The 20,955-nt window shown below is 32.4% G+C and overlaps 1 protein-coding gene and 1 non-coding gene across 2 annotated transcripts; both read right to left on the bottom strand.

The window, feature by feature from the left end:
• Window positions 1–4,579: 4,579 nt before the first annotated feature.
• Window positions 4,580–4,651, bottom strand: TRNAW-CCA (transfer RNA tryptophan (anticodon CCA)). Its single transcript has one exon. It is a non-coding gene; the product is annotated as a tRNA-Trp (tRNA).
• A 2,830-nt stretch (window positions 4,652–7,481) lies between these two features.
• Window positions 7,482–8,531, bottom strand: LOC145066868 (putative dolichyl-diphosphooligosaccharide--protein glycosyltransferase subunit 3B). The gene has a single exon (XM_079014122.1). The coding sequence runs from the start codon at window positions 8,529–8,531 to the stop codon at window positions 7,482–7,484; it is 1,050 nt and encodes a 349-aa protein (XP_078870248.1).
• Window positions 8,532–20,955: the final 12,424 nt, after the last annotated feature.

Below are 20,955 nucleotides of genomic sequence, written 5' to 3'. Positions count from 1 at the left end.
TCATAATCGGGTCAAGTACATACCAAAATAGTTATGGACTTAGACACTTAATCAAACAGATTTATATTTGGTGTACTGTACTCGTAGTCTTCTTCAACTCCACCCAGGTTACCTTCATACTCACCCATTATTGCTTCTCCTGCTTGAGCAACTACATTTGGAAAGGTGGCTCAAATCTGTTGGGCAATCTCATCAGCCAACTCTTCTCTAGTAATCATGTTTGTTGCACGACCCCTTCCGCGACCTCGACCTCGACCGCGGTGGGATCTGGAGCTGCCATGGTCCGATTGTGCAGGTATCGGTGTTGTAACAACTCCTCGGCCTCTTCCCATACCCCTGCCTTCTCCTCTTCCTTGGCCACGTCCACGACTTGTATTTGGGATCATTGGAGGTTCCGATACATCTCCAGGCGCTCTAACATAAACTCCAACTGGGATGCGTTCTTCATTCGAGGTGACCCTAGAAAACCTTCCAGATTTCCTTGAAGGCATGATACCTACAAGCGATATATGGTCTAGTTTAGACGTTTGATTACCTCTCGTTCCTTCCGTCTAAGCTTAAGTGTTTATGTAAACACCTAATCTGCTTAAACATCGCTCTGATACCAACTTGTAACAACCCAATTTTCAAATATCGATTACATGAAAAATAATCATTCCAACATCTCCCAAGATCAATTCTGAACTTACTTATAGACTAAACTACAACGGAAGCAAAATAAAATAAAATAAAGTCTTAAAACCGAAGAGCTTCTGGCGTTACGTCTTTGCGGAACTCCTTTGTCGTCTTGTTGACCAATCGTTCTCCCTAGCCTTCTTACTATCACTTGTTAAATAGTTTTATGGGTTGCGCACATTTAAAGTTTCTAAAAGGGTAATTCTAGGGCCTAGTGAGTTCGTATTACGCAAACATGTCCATCACTTTTAAAAAAACAAATATTTTTATCATATACGTTCAATAAATCATGTAACAAAATATATTACCCGATGACATAGTTTAGGGGGAACGATTAATTATTCAGAGAAAAGAACCAAATGTTCATTTCTCTTCTCCTCGAGACAACTCACCATCCATTGTACTCAAGTATTTTAAATATCCAATGAAATGAGTATGATTCTCAATTCTCATCCCCGCCGATCACATACATCCGTCATGCTCATGACGATTAAATACCCCACCCGTTCCCGCTAAACATGTCACCCAAAAATGCACAGTAGATAAACAACTCAAAATAACATTTGCACATAACCATACTTATCATAAACATATTGTCAATAAATAAAAAAAACTGCATGATAAACATTTATATGCGAGCAACCACAGAACACGAAAAAAAACTCACCTCGTTGGCGTTAGGTCTTAACCGGATATTATCACGCTACCCGCAGACATGTAGTATCCTACGTTTAACCAACATTTATTTTCGAATGCTATAATCTTATAAACATCTTATGTTTTTGTTTTAGTTCCGATATACATATGTCTCGTTCGACCGAATAATAACAATCACCGGTTTACATTAATTAAAACGTTCATAGTAATTTTAGTACACATATTATACTTTGTTATTTGTTATATTAGCATTCTCAAATAAATAAAATTTCACTCTTAAAATAATACTCAAAACAGTTGGGACCGTTAGATACAAAATATTGATTTTAACTATAACAATAATAACTTGCATTTTAGTAAAACTTGCATGGACCCTTTTTTTTTGAAATTCTTATTTCCGTTAACATGTTTAAATGAAAATTGAATCGTCAAAGTATCAACAGTTTAGGGACCGTTTACATAACTTTAGTTTTCAAAGAAATAGTTATGTAGGGACTGAAATTGAAATGGATGATTTATATATGATTCATACAAAATCGACATATTATCAAACTCTAGGGACGGGAAAGGTAAATTATAATTAGTTAAAAAAAAGTTGCGGCCAACATCAAAAGAAATTCGCATGCCCTATATATTTGGTACATTTTATTATTTTACTTTTGTTTTTAACTTATTTTTCGGTAACCCACCCAAAAAGAAAGAGACCCAAATACTTATCTTCTTAACCCGAGTCTCTGTTATTTTCCATAAAAACTATAGCTTGATTTTCATCTAAAACTCAGTCAAATAAATATCTGAAATATTCATTAAACATCTTCGCTTTCTTATGAAATATATGCATTACCAATTATCAAAACTCAATTCATAACGAGATGAATTTCAAGTCTTTATACCAAAAATTATACATTCTGTTTTTTTTTTTTTTTGTCAAATTAACGACTATCGGCCAAAACAACACATGAAGTGGAACCAAAACATGCAACCCTTTTATATAAACATATTCAAACAACTTAATCAAGCTCAAATTAAAGAGACATACCTTAATTTCTAAAATAGCTCCGAAAACCTTCACGAACTTCAAACCCCGATTTCTATTTTGTTTCCCTAGTCTTTCTTGCACTTTTTGTGGGCATTCCATTATATTTCTGGTGCCTTTTATAGTGCCAAAGTTTGTAACCTTTCTAGTTAACCAAAAAGTCTAAATTTATGACTCTAATTAAAGTGGTGGGTTTTGGAATTAAAATTTATAACTTCTCTATTGAATCATAATTAATTCCTTAATCATAATTATAATAATACATTTAGACCATATTTATATATTTATTTTAATTTGACTTATCATAGAATGTGTGTTTGTGTGTGTGTGTGTGTTTGTGGGTGTGAGTGGGGTTTGGGGTGGTTGTCTGTTTGTGCGGGTGGGTGTATGTGTGTTAGGTAGGTGTGGGTGTTTGTTAGTGGGGGTGGGGACGTGTGTGGGTGTGGGTGTGTTTGTGTTTGTGGGGTTGTGGGTGTGGTTTGGGGTAGGTGTGTGTTTGTGGGGATGAGCTTGGGAGTGAGTGGGTATGAATATGTAGGGGTATGGTGGGTTGAGAGTGTTAAGGTGAGGGTAGATAGAGGTGGGAGTGGGTGTGTGTCTATATTTTAGAAAAAAAAAAACTAGAATTAGAAAAATATGGAAAATAATAATTATTGATTTTCCAAAAATTTATAACTTCTTTGTAAATTTAGAAAACATAAAATTTTCATTTTTCGTGAAAAATTAGAAAAACAGACGAACTAAACGCGTTTTCAAAATTGTCATTTTTCTTGGAAATTTTTTCCGGAAAACGACCCATTTTTTCACAACTAAACGCACCCTTAGAGTTTACATGGCATCAAAGCGTTCGATTAACATAAACCGTAGCCGACGACTCTCTTCTCGTCTTACATCTTCTTTTCTACCCCTCTGATCTCACATTCCATTCTTCTTCTTCTCGATATCTCTTTCTCATCCTCAACATGTCGATCATAGATAAGCCATCTTCTAGGATTAACATCAAACATGCAGTTCCATTTGTTCTAGACCTAGATCAAATAAACTATGATATTTGGCGTGAACTCTTCGAAATTCATTGCATCGGGTATGGAGTTTATGATCACCTCAAGCCTCCTGAACAAATAACGATTGATAAAGAAAAAGAAAATGACAAAGGAACAGAAGAATCATCAAATGCAAAGGAGTCATGGGTTCACAAAAATTCCATCCCCCTTCTCAATGATTTTCAAGAAGCCAGCAACAACTTTTGAAATTTGGGAAAACCTTGAAAAGGTTTTTTGTGATAACAAAGCCTCGAAGATTATTTAACTTGATCGAGAATTAAGAAACATCTCTCTTGGTAATGCTTCTATCACAGACTACTGCAGCAAAATAAAATCTCTTGCTGAGCGATTGGAATTTGGAACTCATAGATTCTAAAGTTTCTCAAGCTAACCTGGTAGCTTAAATGATCAACGATCTGTCTCCAAAATTCCGGTACATAGCCATAAACATTCGACACCGGGATTCGCCTTCATCTTTCTTGGATGCTCGATCCATCCTCATTTGTGAAGAGCAACAGATGCTCCAAGATGAACGACATGACTCTCTTCTCATGCATGTCGACAATTCATCCTCCCCACATGCCCTTACAATTCAAAATTTGAATCGCAATTCCTCTAGATGATAAATTCCGGCCTCAAAATTCGTTTCCTTTTATACATTTCCAAAGTACGTTTTCTTTTTGTCTTTTATATTGTTACGAAATATGTTTTTTTTTTCGTATTACGTAATACTCAGTATATATGAATATATCATTGAGACCATTTTATTTTTTACAATATCAATTTATGGACTATCATAAACAAGTTAATTTAATAAGTTGTATGTCATTTTACATTCAAACATGATACTTTAAATATTGTTTTATTTTAAAACTAAATATACCATTGTATCATTTCTGCGTTTTTCGCTGCAACGCAGACTAGTTAAATAGAAACGAAAAAGTTTAGGGATCTAAACATAAAACGGAAAAAGAGGAAGGGTTTGTATATTAAGTTATTGGATAAAAATGATCTAGCAAATTTTTAGGGTGTAAAAAGCAAAACAAAAAAGTGGAAGGGTATCTTTTAAGTTTCTGGATAAGAAATAATCTAGCAAAAATAAATTTAAAAAAAAAAAAAAAAAAAAAAAAAAAAATACTATTAAAAAGAAGAGAGGACTAGAGGGAATTGAACCCGACGTGAATCGAACACGCAACCTTCTGATCTGGAGTCAGACGCGCTACCATTGCGCCACGGATCCTCTTGTTACTTGGACTTGTCATTATCCATTTTAATATTCACTTGTAATACGGAATATGATTTTAAACATTTGGCTAATAGTTAAAACTTAAACTGCACCGATTTACTTAAATCTATTGGTAAATATTGCATAATATCTCAGATAACATGCGTGATGTTTTTTTTTGTTATAACTTATAAGAAATATACCTACATGAATTAACAAAAACAACAATATTATTATTGTGTTCACATGAGAAAAAACAATGACATCACGAGAAAACAAACGAATATATTATATATTTGGGCTTCATTTGTTTGATATGATTAAAAAAATGAATCGTGTCCAAAACTTAAAAGATGTATATTAGGAGAGAGAAGAAAAACAAAGTCGAAATTCATAATTTTGGTGAATAAGGCAACATAGAGATACTTTCAACGAGCATGCCTAGATTTAACGGTTGGAGTTCGATTATAGAGAAGTTTGAGAGGAAGTTGTCCACTTTGAAAGTTAATATGCTATCTATTGGAGGGAGATTCTCGTTGTTGAGATCGGTTTTGGGATCATTTTGCATATATTTAATGTCTTTTGTTTCCTATGCCTTTTATTGTGAACAAGTATTTGGAGACTCTTTGAGCTAGATTCTTTTGGGAAAAGAGATGTTAGTGACACTAAAATGAATTGGACTAGCAAAAACAAAGGAGGATTGGAGATTAGTTCCTTGGATGCATTTAATAAAGCACTTTAATACAAATGTAAGTGTCATTTTGTTACCAAAGGGCTTCTAGTCTAGCGGTATTCGGTGTTGCACTCCCTCCTTGAGGTCGAGGGTTCAAGTCTCGTGAGAGACATAGGTAGAGATATTTGGATTTTAACCCTTTGATAGCCGTGATATTTGGATTTTAGATGGTTGAGATGACAACAATTTTACAATCTATGAAACTAGAAAGATCAAAGATGAGAATACCCTTATGGATGTAGTTTTGTCAACTAAATGGAATTAATATTTACCTAAAAAGGTTAATATCTTTTATTTGCGGTGTAGATTAAACTAACTCCTAAGTCTTGTTACTTTAGACAGTAGAGGTGTTTATATTCAATCTACTCTTTGTTTGTCTTGTATATTGTATACATAAGTTCGAACCATGTGTTCCTTATGTGTGACTTAGATACAATTGTGCGGAACTTCATATGGAAATGGTGTGAATTGATTATTCTAGATTTTGTCGAGGTGGTGGAAGGGGCTGAATCGATTGATAGTTTCTAATTGACTAATCGCAATCTCATCGGTGTTGAGATGATTATCACGACTATGTGGTGGTTCATTTGGTACTTTAGAAACAACAAAGCTTTTGGAGATCACATGGTTTGAAAAACTCCTTAATTGATTCAAATTTTAGTTATTCTTAAGTTTGGTATGTTAATAAGAATAGGAGTAAGCATCATCGCAACTTGCAAGTAATTCGCAAACTCGCAAAAACCTTTAGTGTCATCCTTCCCTTTTGGAGCTACTAAAGGATCTTCGGATTATTATTTTTATTTTGATTGTCATCGTCGCTGCCCTAACCTGGGGGGGGGGGGGGGGGACAAGGGACAAGATTATGGGAGAAGTGAAATAGGAATAGAGGTTTGGAAGATTCGATTATCATCAACATGTGAATGGGAAGAGGCATGTTGATAGTAGTGACATGGAGTGCTCTCAGCATCATCATAATTTGAATTTTATAGAGCATATGATGGTGTCTTAAGGCATCCACAATGCATTAAACTTATTAGAGTTTAATGGATTGACACATCATCATTTTACTTACTATACAACTCTACATTAATTTTTCTAAAATGCATTGAATTCAATAGAATATATTTAATAGTTAAAAGGTTTCATTTTTCCCATTGAAGAGTTCATTGGCCATTGAACTCCATATCCATTGAATGCCAACATGACATCCCACAAAGGTAGAGTTTAATCCATTTAATGCCAATTAGACATGTCATCTCATTCAACTCTCCCATTGAACTATGCATTGTGGATGCTCTTATTATGTTACAAAATTATCTCCCTCACTGGAGATGCAAGATCTTTGAAATCTTATGTCTTGGCCCCCTTAATTTTATTTTATTGCATTATTCGCCCTTTTGACTAACACCGTTAGTGTTGAACTATTTCATGTTTATCAAATGACATTTTTACATTTACAATTTTATTTAATTATTCTTTATTTTATAATATTAACACCCAATCCCATCTTCATTCTTCACCCGTTAGTGTCTCTCTCATTTGTTATCTATAAGGACATATTTGTTATTTTATAAAAGGTAACAACTTAAATATAGATTTACCATTTGAATAACCAACAATGCAACAAAAATGAAACCACATGGATAAATACATAGATGTTTTGATAGTTTTCATCACCGTACGGGTTTTAACAAACCAAACGGAACAATTGTGTAATTCTATGTTGTGATTTTGTCTTACATATATATAATTTTACTTTACAGTTTTTCTACAAATAATATCAGCAAATTATTAAATTTTACTTTACCCTTTTTCTACAAATTATATTAACAGATTATTCAACATCGTGCAAAATTGATTATTTGTGATTAGGAATCAAACAATTACACAAACGCTCTATAGATGTTCTAAATCAACAAAAACTCGGATAATAACTTTTACAAGATAGGTTATAAAGTTCACCCCGATCATAAAACAAGAATTCATCAAAGCAACCACCAAAACACACTTCTTTAAACCTAGAATCTTGATAAAATATGATGTATCATCAAGATTTTGCAACCATGGTTATTACTCGAAGCTCATAAACAACTAACTAGCAGATACAATCACTTAATTATACCAATTTGAAGGCAAATAAGCATGAGCATAATAACCCGTCTTCCAATGATTCAACCCCACGACTTCTCTTACTGCCCAAAACGAAACAATCATCGCACTAACCATGGTTGCCCTTTGTATCATTGAGTCCTTTATCCTAACAATAAACCGAGTTATGAAAGGCAACAACAACCCCACAGTCATGAACAAAAATCCAACATACAAACCTTCAACACCAAACTGCATCCCAACACCCTTATAGAAGAAGATCAACTTATTCGGATCCTTTCTATCCATAACAAACAAAGGTAATTTGCGAATCAAGATGAACATAGACCCCGAAACGCTGAAGAAGTAGACAAACATAATACCAAACATCCAAATCCTCTTCTGATGAAAAGGAGTCTCACCTGCTAATATTTTCTTTGTCATGAATGGCAGCGATATCAGTAACCCCCCAATTAGAAACCCAAATTGTGATTTGGAAAGAATTGGGGGTCTATGGATTCGGCCGATTGATAATCCAGTTTTGGATTCTATAAAACCCGCCATGGATTCGGCTAAATTGGAGGACTCTGAGATGTCCAGGGGGATTGAATCTGATTTTAAATCGTCAACATCAGGGGGGACGATTCGGATGTTAGGTAATGTGTGTATACTGAATCGGAGGAAGTCCTTTTCAGATTCACTAAATTCGATATCGCAGAAGAAGATTTTGGAAAGATTGGAGGAGTTTTGGTTGTTGATGGAGAAGGATTTCGCGATTATGGCATATTCAGATTTGATAGTCTTAAGATTTGGTTCTAGTTTATCATGGAGTTGGATAGCATCGAAGAAGATGATCAAGTAGAAAGATCTGGCGCCAGAATTAAAAATTCTGTAGAGAATGGTTTCGTTGAGGTGAATGATGCCGGAAGGGAACTGTGATTGTAGGGAGTGTAGGTCGGAGACTATATTGGTTGTTGCGGCGGCGACGAAAGAGGAGTAAGGTGTAGAAAGGAAGATATGTGTGATTGTTAGTAGCAGGAGTAGAATCAGAACTAGTTTTGTAGAAATCACCATTTCTAGATCAAGAGAGCTTTCTAGCGTTTCGTTGTGAAGATGAAGAAGTTGTTAGATGAGTTGCATTGTTATGGGGTAGTTGAACCAATAAAATGCTGCCATGTAATAATTGCAAGTAGGCTTAGTCTTCTCGTCATTTACAAATAATAATAATAATAATAATAATAATAATGAAATAAAGCTATCAACAAATCCTTTTTTTAATCATTTTATGTAAGATGTTACATAAAACGGTAAAAATGTCTTATGAAATGAAAAAATTAATAGTGTTATTTATATTAGACATGTGACCCAAAACTAAGTTGCATGAGCTAGTAAATTTACAAGATTATATTCATAACCTTACAATTAGTCATTATATAAACGTATTTACTGTAAAAATTTATAAAAACAATATCGTTTGTTGATGTCATTATATGAATGTACTCATTGTATTAATTTATAAAAACAATATCATATGTTAATGTTATTTAAAAAATTATAATATTGCACATTAGAATTTAGAACATCTAGAATACAGATCTCATAAAAGTTAGAATATCACACATCTTTATTTTAATAAAAGAATAATTTTAATTTTCTTTTGTCAAGTGTCACTTTAATACAACTCCTCATTAATATTATGACATATGTCATGTAGATAGATTAGGCAACTTACTTCAAAATTCAAATTTACATTTTCTTATTATATGTTAAAAATTAAGTTATAATAACTTAAAATTTTTTATATATATCTTAATTAATAATTAATGATTTATTTAAAATAATTGATTAATAATTATGAATTTTTATTACGAAGTTTTCGTATTATAAACTAGTTATTAATAAATAGATGTTCGATGGAGCTTCGGTGGTAACATTAAGGGCGTGTTTGGCTTAGCTTTTAAAAGCTCAAAAGTTCTTTTTCAAAAAGTTCCAAAAAGTTACAAAAAGTCAGAAATCCTGACTTTTCCAAAAAGATGTTTTTCCTTGTATTAAAACTCTAAAAGTTACTAGTTTGCCAAACATTTTTTTTTTTTTTTTTTTTTTTACAAAAAGGACTTTTGGCTGTGAAAAGCTAAGTGAAACACCTTTTCTAAAAGGAATTGAATGGAAAGGTTAAATAGAGATTCAATTCACATTTCAATGATGTCATCGAATTTAATTTTAAATCATTAACTGAAACATTACTACATAGCATTTTTTTAATTAAATTTCAAAAAATAAAAATAAATAAATAAATAATAAAACTCTAGTTTCAAGTTTCTTTTTTTCAATTCAATAAAAAGTTTAAAATAAAAACCCATTAAATGAAATGTATTAATTAAAAATCTCATGCAAACTAAAATACGATAAAATATTACATTACTCGAAATATTACATACTAATTATTTCGAATGACATTTAAAAAGCATTTCCAAATATACTCTATTATATCATATCGAAATAGGTTATATATTTTAGAAACTATATCTTTTAGGTTTAGTATGCTTCTAACTATTTTATTTTTTAAATTATTGTACCCTTTAATATATAAATTTACAGTTCTTAATTATTAATTAATCATATGTGTATAAAAATGTGATGAATCATATGTAATCCATTAATCTTTAAAAAATTAAATAGGTTAAGGATATTAAAGTTATATAAAAAATGAACGTTGTTGCGATAAGTGTATGTGTAATCAATTAATCTTTAAAAAGTTAAATATGTCCAAAGAACTTCAATGTATTATAGATACTCTTAGGATACTTCATACTCTTAGGATCATTAATATATAAACACCTTAAAGCCTATTAACTTAATAACTCAATCATACTTTTATTGGTATTCTCTACTACTACTACTATTATTATTATTATTATTATTATTATTATTATTATTATAATATGATCTTTTGAAAACATAAAAATTCATGAAAAACCCGAAAACTAACATAAAAATATACAATTATATATATATATATATATATATATATATATATATATATATATATATATATATATATATATATATATATATATATATATATATATATATATATATATATATATATATATATATGGGAAAATTGAATATACCCTTAATGATATATAAATTTAGGTACCCAAACTCACCATAATATCTCGTTTTGTTTGATATATTCAATATAATGTTCTTAAACTTCAATCCTAACACGATTTACTTTCAATATTTTTAAAATTTCAATATTATCTTCCTCTTACATTACATCTTTCTGCCGAACATCTACTAGGTTATATATATTATAGTTGAAAATAAAAATTATATAAGAGGAAGATAAATGTGAAATTTATAAAAATCTTGAAAGTAAATCAAGTTAGAATTTGAATTATAAGAATATTGGACAATTACAATGTGTGTGTGTGTGTGTATATATATATATATATATATATATATATATATATATATATATATATATATATAAAATACAAAACGACGTAGTATAGTGAGTTTAGGTACCTAAGCTTATATGCCTTTAAGGGTATATATTCACTTTTCCATATATATATATATATATATATATATATATATATATATATATATATATATATATATATATATATATATATATATATATATATATGGAAACATTAAAATCGCTTATATAAACATAAATCAGCTGGAAAAAAATATGAAAATTTATTTTAAATATGTTAAAAAAATCATTTTTCAACGAATATATATATATATATATATATATATATATATATATATATATATATATATAAATTTGTAGAAAAAAATGAAAAAAATGATATTTTTTAGTTTATTTAAAATAAATTTTCTGATTTTTTTTCAGCTAATTTATGTGTATATAAGCAATTTTAATGAATCTTTGAATTAATGTAACACCATAAATTTCCAAACAAAATTTTAATTTTAAAATCATATAAATCTGATAACACATTTCACAAAATCTCATTTATTTAGTTTACAAAACGCATCTCCATAATTGTTTGATTAATAATCCAGGATCCTTAAAACATAACTCTTTCTCTGATGTGTACAATCGAGCAGGTGCCTTCCCGCGATCCTGAGAAAAACCTGAAACACATAACACATAACACGGTAAGCACGAAGCTTAGTGAGTTCCCCAAAATACCACACACATCACATTAGCCACTTGCGGCTAACTCAATACGGCCCTCCAATCAATGTGTCTCAGTGGAAACCCTCCGGCCCCACAACTCGGATGGACCCTCCGGTCCTAACTCAGTAAGCTCATAATAATAATACTCAACATAAATCACTAAGACATAATGCAAAATATCACAATACAAATGTAAGCACATAAGACATCCCAATCACACAAAGATACCACTCATGGTAAGTATAGTGAGAAGACTCACCTTGGATGATGAACAACCCCTATAAACGCTGCTGCGCCACACCGACCTCTAACTCTGTGCCAAACCCATAATTAACCCAATTTGAAACTAAGTCCAAACTCTCACTCATTGGTTCTAAAGGTAGTCCACTAACTAGCCCATTTATAACCTAAAACTCGTTGGCCCCATCAAGGCCCAATAATGAATGGGCTCTCCTGAGGCCCAACTCTCAAGTCCAAGTGACAAGCCCAAATCAAGGGCGCAATGCCTAATTATAATATTTCTCTGCTCATAGCCTCTAATTCACAAGCCCAAAGATTCAGTCCCAACCCTTAAGGCCCATAATAAGATCTAGGCCAAAAACCCATAGTGAAGTTACGCGGGGCGTACCTCTCTTGGTACGCGCAACATACTCACGCATGCATGAAACTGATCGGGAACACCAACCCAGTACACGAGGCATACTGGAACTTACGCTGGGCGTACACCCATTTTTGCTTTAGTTCATTCTCTTGTTCTTAACCCGTTAATACCTTAGCTCATTCCTCAGATCTGGACTCCTTATTATCTCTTACTCCATAAAGTCAATGACTTTAAGCCTTTGCATGGCTGATTTGGTCACAAACACTCAAAACACTCATTCTCTTTTCTCATAAAGATCATATCTCATGCATGACTTGATTCTATCATCCAAGATTGGATTTTTATGACATCAATCCATTAAATACACTCAAAGGGTGTTGATCATGGTCCCTGGAGCTCAATATCTCATAAAGTCTCCATCTTTTGGGACAAAACCCTAAAATACACTAATATGACGCACAAAAAAAATAGTGAGAAAGATTGAAGCTTTATACCTCTATATGAAGCTTCCAACTCAGATATGCTCAGATCCAAGGCCTGGACTTCTCACTCCTTCTTCTCCAAAGCTCCTTCTTTACTCCAAGAACACACCAAAACCACTCAAGGCTCTCAAATGCACTCACAAGCTCCATGAACGGAAGATTAGGGTTTTAGAGGGTTTATAGACTGAGGATGGTGGCCAGGAATGAGGTCATCTCATTCTTTATATAGGGACACATCCAAAGTTAGGGTTTCCACAATGTGCCTAGTATGCCCAACGTACTAGGTGACTATGCTTGAAAATCACGCACACGAGTACGCTAAGTGTACACATATGCACGCCCAGCGTACTTAACTGCTACTTTTCTCAAATAAGGGACTTATCTTGCCAAAATCTTCTAACTTCCATTGCTTCCTCAATATAACCTCGATTCCCTTGAACCTCAAACCAACGGAAAGGTGATGAGATGCCCTAAGCTTCTAGTAACTCGGTGCAACCTTGAGACCTCCTCATACCCGGTTTGCAGCCCACGAACCCTGATCACTAACGATCTAAAATAAGATGTTACAATTAATATGCTCTCTCTCTCTCTCTCTCTCTCTCTTTATATATATATATATATATATATATATATATATATATATATATATATATATATATATTTGATTAATGTGTTTAAACTCATAATGAAATTGGTATAAATTTACAAATAGAAGCAAAGTCCTTTTTGGTTGCCCTCATAACCAGAAATAGCTAGAAATGATATTATAAGGGAGAGAAAAATAATTTGTTAATATGTTAGGTGATTAATATATTAATTGAAAATAGATAATTGATATGTTAATTTGTTATGTGATTAAGAAAATAACATGAGATCAATAGTTAAAGAATTGATTTGTTAACTTCTATGGTTAATAAATTAATAAGAAATCAATTAGAATTAATTATATATTATTCAGAATTTATCAAAAATTAATTTGGGTTTAATTAAAGGTGCAAGGTATGAAATGTAATTGTTCAATAATTTAACAAAAGAATCAATTCTAGAACCCTCCAAGGGATGGACAGTTTTGGAGGCTCTCTTAAGATTTCTGGAAGTCTTTTGGTTGAATAAAAGGAAAGGATTTAAATTGGGATTAAATCTATTATTTAATTAATTCAAATCTGCATTTGCCTACAAGTTATCTAAAATATAAATAAGATCCCAATGCCATCAATTTTCGTTCATGCCTTTTGTTACAAGCATAAGAACAAATTTTATTCATCTCTCATCTCACTCCTCCTCTTTCATGAGTTTCTAAGGTTTAGGGTGTGAGTCATTAGAGGAATTAGATTTCTAGTGCTTGCTTTCCAAGGTATTCAAAAAGGATATTGGTGTGATTATTTGCTACAATAATTAAGAGGTATGTAAATCCTAACTCTATGTAAATTTCGATTATTATAGAGTTCCCTTAGGGTTCTTGATGTTAATTGGTTATTGCTATCAATAGAGAAAGCATAGATTCATATAGGTTGCATGTGAACTTAAGATTTAAGTATTTTTCCGCCCCATGCATAGATTTATAGCCTATAAAACTCATTAGTGGTATCATAGTTATAGTTTTCTAGTTGATTGTGCACAATAGTGAATAGATCAAAATTAGGGTTTATAGAAATTAAACCCTAAATGATTTAATTTTCGCATAAGGCTATGGTTCTTGAAACCCTAGCCTCCACCCCTTTAATTTCGTAAATCCAAGGGTTTCCTTAGGGTTTTCTAGTTTCCTTAGTTATTGTTTTAATAACCTTAAAATAGAATAATTATAATTGGATAACCCATACCCTAATTTTCGAAAATTAGATTGGGTTTGGATTAGGATTAAATTTGAATTATTTAATTAATTGTTTAATAGTAAATAATTAAAGTATAAAGATTAAATCATAATTGGTTTAAATATAATAAAATTAAAAAGTTTAATTTAGATAATTAAAAGTTTAAACCTTGTATTTTGAAATGTTTTAAAATACACCTTAGGTCGAATCGATAGTATGCCTCATTTATGAAGCGATACTATAAGGGGGTATAAGGAAACAACCTATAAAATGACCGTCATTGGGTGTCCACTCTCACTCAAGTGGAGGGTCGTTAGTAGAACAAGTTCGATTGGACATAACCTTATAAAAAATATAATGATATAAAGTATTATAACTTCCTTAAAAATCTCACTCTAGTTACTTTAGGAAAAATGTGAAAAGCCTGCTAATCCATGAAAATGCACATCATGCTTTGTATGTCGTTAGTGGAGCATGTGTGGTTAACCAGCACACTAATAAGGACTATAAAGATATATGATAGGCATCTCAAAAGATATGAATGTTAATGGAGCATGTTTGGTTAATTGGCACATTAATTTGAGATGATAAAAGACATCGAGGTTGCCAATAGGGTTTACATTTTGTGATCCTTGGCATCCTAGTCACAAAAGTGGAGCATAATCTAAGATTAAACATTCCATTGATAAGATTCAATGAATCTCAAAAAATCCAGGAGTTTCATAAAATTGGAATTGGTAAAAGCCTTACCTACCTAAAATAGATTCAAATTTGATTACGGCATCCCTCTTCAAAGTTTGAATCGAAAATATGGATGCAAACCTTAATTTACATTTACGGGTTAATAATAAAAGAATAAAATCAACTAACTTGAATTCTATTTTATCCCACTTTTAGATGTCTTATGAAGATAGAAATTGTCTTCCTCATTCTTATGGAAATGGTTTGCCTCAATCTTTTGGAGATGGTCTTCCAATTTCAAGTCAATGTGAAATTGTTTTCCCTTCCTTAGGAAATGGACATAATCTATTTAGCTCTTCCACCTCATCCTTCTATGAATCTCCCAACGTCACGTTTTCCTTAAGATGAAAGATACGAGACTACTCAATCCTTATTGGCATGTAAACATCAAGATGGAAACTCTATGTATGTTCATGTTATGAAATCGTACATTGAAAAGTTAGATATAATGGGTGTCGTTTTCCTAAGGGAGCAAGCCATTGATTTGGTTCTTCTCTTGTTTCCAAAATCATATGATTAGTTCAGAGCTTTTATATGAGGAATATCGAAGTGACCCTAATTGAACTGACCAAAATGTTGATAGTTACTGAAGCATAAATGCTTAAGAGCACATCTAAAGTAGAGATGCTTATTGGGTCTAATTCCAAGGTTACCATGGACATTGGAAATGGTGACAATGGTAGTCCATAAAAGATTTCTCTTCCTAGAGGAAAGGGGTTGTCCAAGATCAAACCATTTGATCATATGATAAAGAGAAATGCTAGTTCTAGGATCGTTCCATGTGTTGAACCCAAAGAGTCTATTTGTTTCTATTTCCAATTGAAGGGACATTGGAAATGAAGCTACCCAAAATACCTGAAAGATATTAGAAATAGTAAATTCAAGTCGTGTGACTCTACTTTAGGTACGTCCATTATCTGACTCCATTGTTTTATAAGTTCCTATTCATAGACTCTTAATACATTATCACAAATGGTATTAAAGGAGCTAAGAGAAAGAATGAAGCTTAAGCCAAGTGAGCTAAATCTGATCATAAGAAATGGACTATGGTCACATTGTTTGAAGATCAAAATTTGGAGCTACTACTAAGGAGTTAGGATAATTTAACAGATTGCTATTACTCTTCGGAGATGTCTAGAAACATAGTTTTTAATTTTGTGTATTGTAAGGACAAGTTCCAAATTTTTGTTTACTTTCAATAAAAGTGAAATTTTGGTTTATCTGGTTGACTTTTTTTATATTTCCTTGCAATGTCATTTATAACGGTGCTGATTACATTTCTAATAATAGCAATATTAATTATGGATTTGATTTTATGATATCGCTTGTGGTATTTTCATATTTTTACCAAGTGAAAAGAATTCTCATCACCAAGTTTCAAATTGGACAAACACTTGGAGTCATGCAATTCGAATTGTGTGATGCATGAGAATCTTGGTCATTGGAAAATTATGAATAATTCATTGATTACATGCTTATGTGAGTCAAGTGAAGGACTAATGGATCTAGTACATGTTTATATGGACTCTTCAGATCCACCACAAATGACAATAACTCTATTCGTCATGATTTTCTAATGTTTTAGTAAGTATGGTTGTGATTATAAGATTAAGCATAATTCTGATACTTTGAAAATATTCAAAGACTAGTAGAATGAATGAGAAGAATCTCTTAGGTGGAAAGATAAATGTTTCTACAATCTGAAAGGAAAGGAGAGTATGTTAGTATCATGTTTTATGACCATCTTAGTGATTGTGGATTTATATCACAATTGATCCTTGAAGAACATCTTAGTGCAATTGTATGATTAAGAAGAGATATCAGATATTGTTGGAAATAGTTGGATCAAGATATGAGTCATACATCATTCCAAATCAAGTTGTAGAGTCATTCTATAGTAACTATGAGTCATATATTGAAACTCATTTAAAACTAAGAAGGTTGAAAACACCTCGAAATATGTGGAGTAAAAATGTTTTCATACTTTAGCACATATAGAATTGGAGTTGTGATGTTTTCGTTAATTGAGAAACAAAGGATCTGATCGTCCACTACGTCGTGGTAAACAATCCAATTTTTATGAATCCTAATCAACTCCTGAGATAAGCAAAAAAAAAAAATCCAATTTTTGTGGATCTAATCGTCCAACACGTCGTGGTAAACAATTGCCACGTCTTGGTCGAACGAATTCGCAGGTCACCATGTCATGGTGGAAGTCACCACGTCGTGATGGCGGAAGAGAATGGCGAATCTGTTTCTCTTCTCCTTGTTCAATTTCAACAATTATAACAATTAAACAGAAAACAAATCATACACTCTGATACCACTAGTTGGTTTTATGCAAAACAATTAACTTAAACTTTTAAGTGTGCATGCAATCTTAATAAAGATCTATGTTTTCTCTATTTAATATATAACTATGAACAACAAATCAAGAAACCTAAGAACACTAGGATATTTTCAAAAATAAAGAATTCGGGTTAGGAATTTAAACCTTGATAATTATTGTTGTAAATAAAAATGAACACATTCTTCTTGATCCTTTGGAAGCAAGCATCACAATTGTCGTGCCACTAATGGAATCACACCCAACACAAGCAAGACGATGAGAGGAGAGAGGAGAAGAAATTTAGCCTAAGCTTCTTATGGGAAGGAATGTGGAATTTGTGACGACTATGGCTCTTTATATAAATAAGGTAGCTTGGTGCTAAAGCTAGAGTTTAAGGAGGATACTCTGAAGCCCTTTACTTTGTTACCAAGCAGCCCATTCCCCTCATCCAAGAGGCTTGGACGAAAATTCCTTGGGCTTGCCCAAGTGATTTTCGTCCACCTTATCCAATGAGGTCCATGGGATTCTTTCCTCAACTTCCAATAAATAACTAAACAGACCATGTACTTTTAATTAATCCCAAAATTAATTCCAATTAACTTATGATTAATTATTAATTAAATAATATGATTTCTAATTAATATATTATTTTCGTAATACATTAATAAATAATTTATTACTCAAATAATAAATCAACCTCTCTCTCTCTCTCTCTCTCTCTCTCTCTCTCTCCTTCCAAAATCATCATGTCTAGTTGCTAGGTTTGAGGGCAACCCAAAAGGATTGTGCTACTACTAATTCAAGTTTATACCAATTATAGTTATATGCTTAGATACCTAATCCAACAGTCTCCCAATTAGATACGTCTAATAACTATAATTGCTAGCTTAACTTCTAAACTGACCAGCAAATTGTAGCTTCCAAAAGCCATTGTCGAACTCTGACCCAGTCAGTTATGTGTCCTAAGATAAGTTATCATATAATCCTCTGTTATGCAAGATATCATTCGGACATGAGACATGGAAAATAATCAATCTCATTGTCCAGTACTTTGTTTCCCGATTTCTGATTTGGATTGACATAGAACTTCTAATCAAACACATCAATTAAATCCTGGTCGGGCCCGACACTATAAGTCAACACCAAATCTCCGAAGGGCCAAAACATATTGCTTTTCCCGTTAGGGAAAAAGGAACGAATAAAATTGAACTTATATGCTTGCACCATTTACTCTTCAGATCATGCTCAACTATACGTTTTGTAACATCAAGTTACTGACTTGTATACCACAACTTATATATCTTCGTATAAAGATTATAAGATATTATCGTCTCAAAATTACTCGTGATAAATTCCATGAAGTAATTCCATGAGCGTGGGTTAATCTGTCACACCCCGAAACCGAAGGCGGAAACGTCTCGGGGCGGAGGTGACTTCATGTGAATCATAACCAATGTACATAGTAAGCGAAGTAAAACACAAAACATTACATTACATAGATTTCATTACATCAGTTGAAAAGTAAAGTAGTACAAGTTTCATAGATATATAGTTTAAACAAAAGAAAGACAGTTCTTCTACGCACTCCGTCTTCACCAAAAGAGATCGTCGGGTACTTGTCTAAAGTGGACCTGAGAATACAAGCGGTTTGAAAATCAGCATAAAGTTGGTGAGTTCATAAGCGGTTTATTTTATGAAAAGAACGAGTTCCTTTAGTTTCCTGAAAAAGTGGTTAACCAAGAAAATCCCATATTTTCTTAAGTGTAAGATACCAAATCCAAATTGTAATGTAAAAGATGTACAATGAAAACATGATTGTTCTTATGATTTGTAAAGTTTAGTTATTTAACTTATTACACTTATCTGGTTACAAACTACTGTTACTCAGGAAAATCCTATACTTTCCTATATGTGTAAGTGTGAACTATTACTGGTTCTGTGTGAGCTAACTGATACTGATTCCGATTATGTTCATTATTATCCATAGGAAAACCTCATGTTTTCCTGAATGTGTGTGTGTGTACTATTACCAATTCTGTGTATGCTAACTGTTACTGATTCTGATTATGTTCATTGTTATTCATAGGAAAACCCCATGTTTTCCTGAATGTGTGTGTTTACTATTACCAATTCTGTGTATGCTAACTGTTATCGATTCTGATTATGTTCATTATTATCCATAGGAAAACCCCATGTTTTCCTGAATGTGTGTATATGTGTGCCTGTCATCCTTGAACGTACATTAGCTTTACTACGTACATAAAGCTAGTAAATGAGTCTAAAGCGTTAATAATCTAGATTGCGAGTCCTTAACCATACTCAGACTAGATATGACTCGAGTCGTGGCCAATATCCTTTTTATGACTTTCGTCACCCTTGAACCTTTCGGTTCAGTTGTAGCTAGCAGCCAGGTGCGGGATTGTCAGTCCCGTATAGATCTATACACTCAAGTCATGCTCTCCTACGTTCGGAGATTCTGGTTACAGGGGTAGTCCTCCACTCTCGTGCCACGGGACGTGTTACAAAGGACGTGTCTCCAATCAATAAGATTACTCATCACTTCTTGCCTAGGGAAGTAGTATCTATGACTAACTAGATTCTAACGTACCTGTCCTTTACACTCGGGCCTAGGTGTTATTATTAAGGACATTACAATTTTTCTATGTTTTCTAATGACGACTATCCATTTACACTCGAGCCGAGGTGCATTATTAAAGACATTACAATGTTCTATATTATCAAATGATTGTTGTCCTTTACACTCGAGCCTAGGTGTATTATTAATGACATACCAAAGTTTTATGTGTTCTTTATGGTGTCTGACTTTTATACTCGTACCTATGGTATTTTATTACAGACTTTACAATGTTTTATGTTTTCTATCAATATAAGTATGAACAATCAAATGTGAAGTATACAATATTACAGTATATAATAAGAATTGAAAATCGGTTTTTAAACAAATAACTCTGCAAGTTAAAATAGTTTGTTAAAAGGGTTTTCAATCCTTAAAAATGTACAAGTATGAAATCATTTAACTAAAATCATAAGTTTAAGTACAAGATATTCTTGTACTCTTGCTTGTATTCCCCCCTGAAAACATTGAAAAACCATTGAAAAAGGGTAGGGGTATGAACTCACCGGACGCGGAAAGTGTCGAATGGGATGCTAAACGTCGAACCGAGGTTTGAATACGAGCGTGGTTCCTATGTAATATTAAATAATACACAATATATATCTAATTAGATTTAAATAACTAATTAGATACACTTGAACATTCTAAGACGCGAAAACACTCCAAAATGAGCGTTTGAAGTGACCCGGGTGGCGTTTCAGGACATGAATGACTAGGATTTAGAGTTTACTCTT

This window comes from Lactuca serriola, chromosome 1, assembly GCF_051521515.1.
Source record: "Lactuca serriola cultivar US96UC23 chromosome 1, Lser_US96UC23_V15, whole genome shotgun sequence".
Lineage (NCBI taxonomy): Eukaryota > Viridiplantae > Streptophyta > Magnoliopsida > Asterales > Asteraceae > Lactuca > Lactuca serriola.
This window is presented reverse-complemented; position numbering and strand designations above follow the sequence as displayed.

What these genes read in the sequence shown, in the direction of transcription:
- LOC145066868 (XM_079014122.1), bottom strand. Translation starts at nt 8,531, where the DNA reads ATGGTGATTTCTACAAAACTAGTTCTGATTCTACTCCTGCTACTAACA.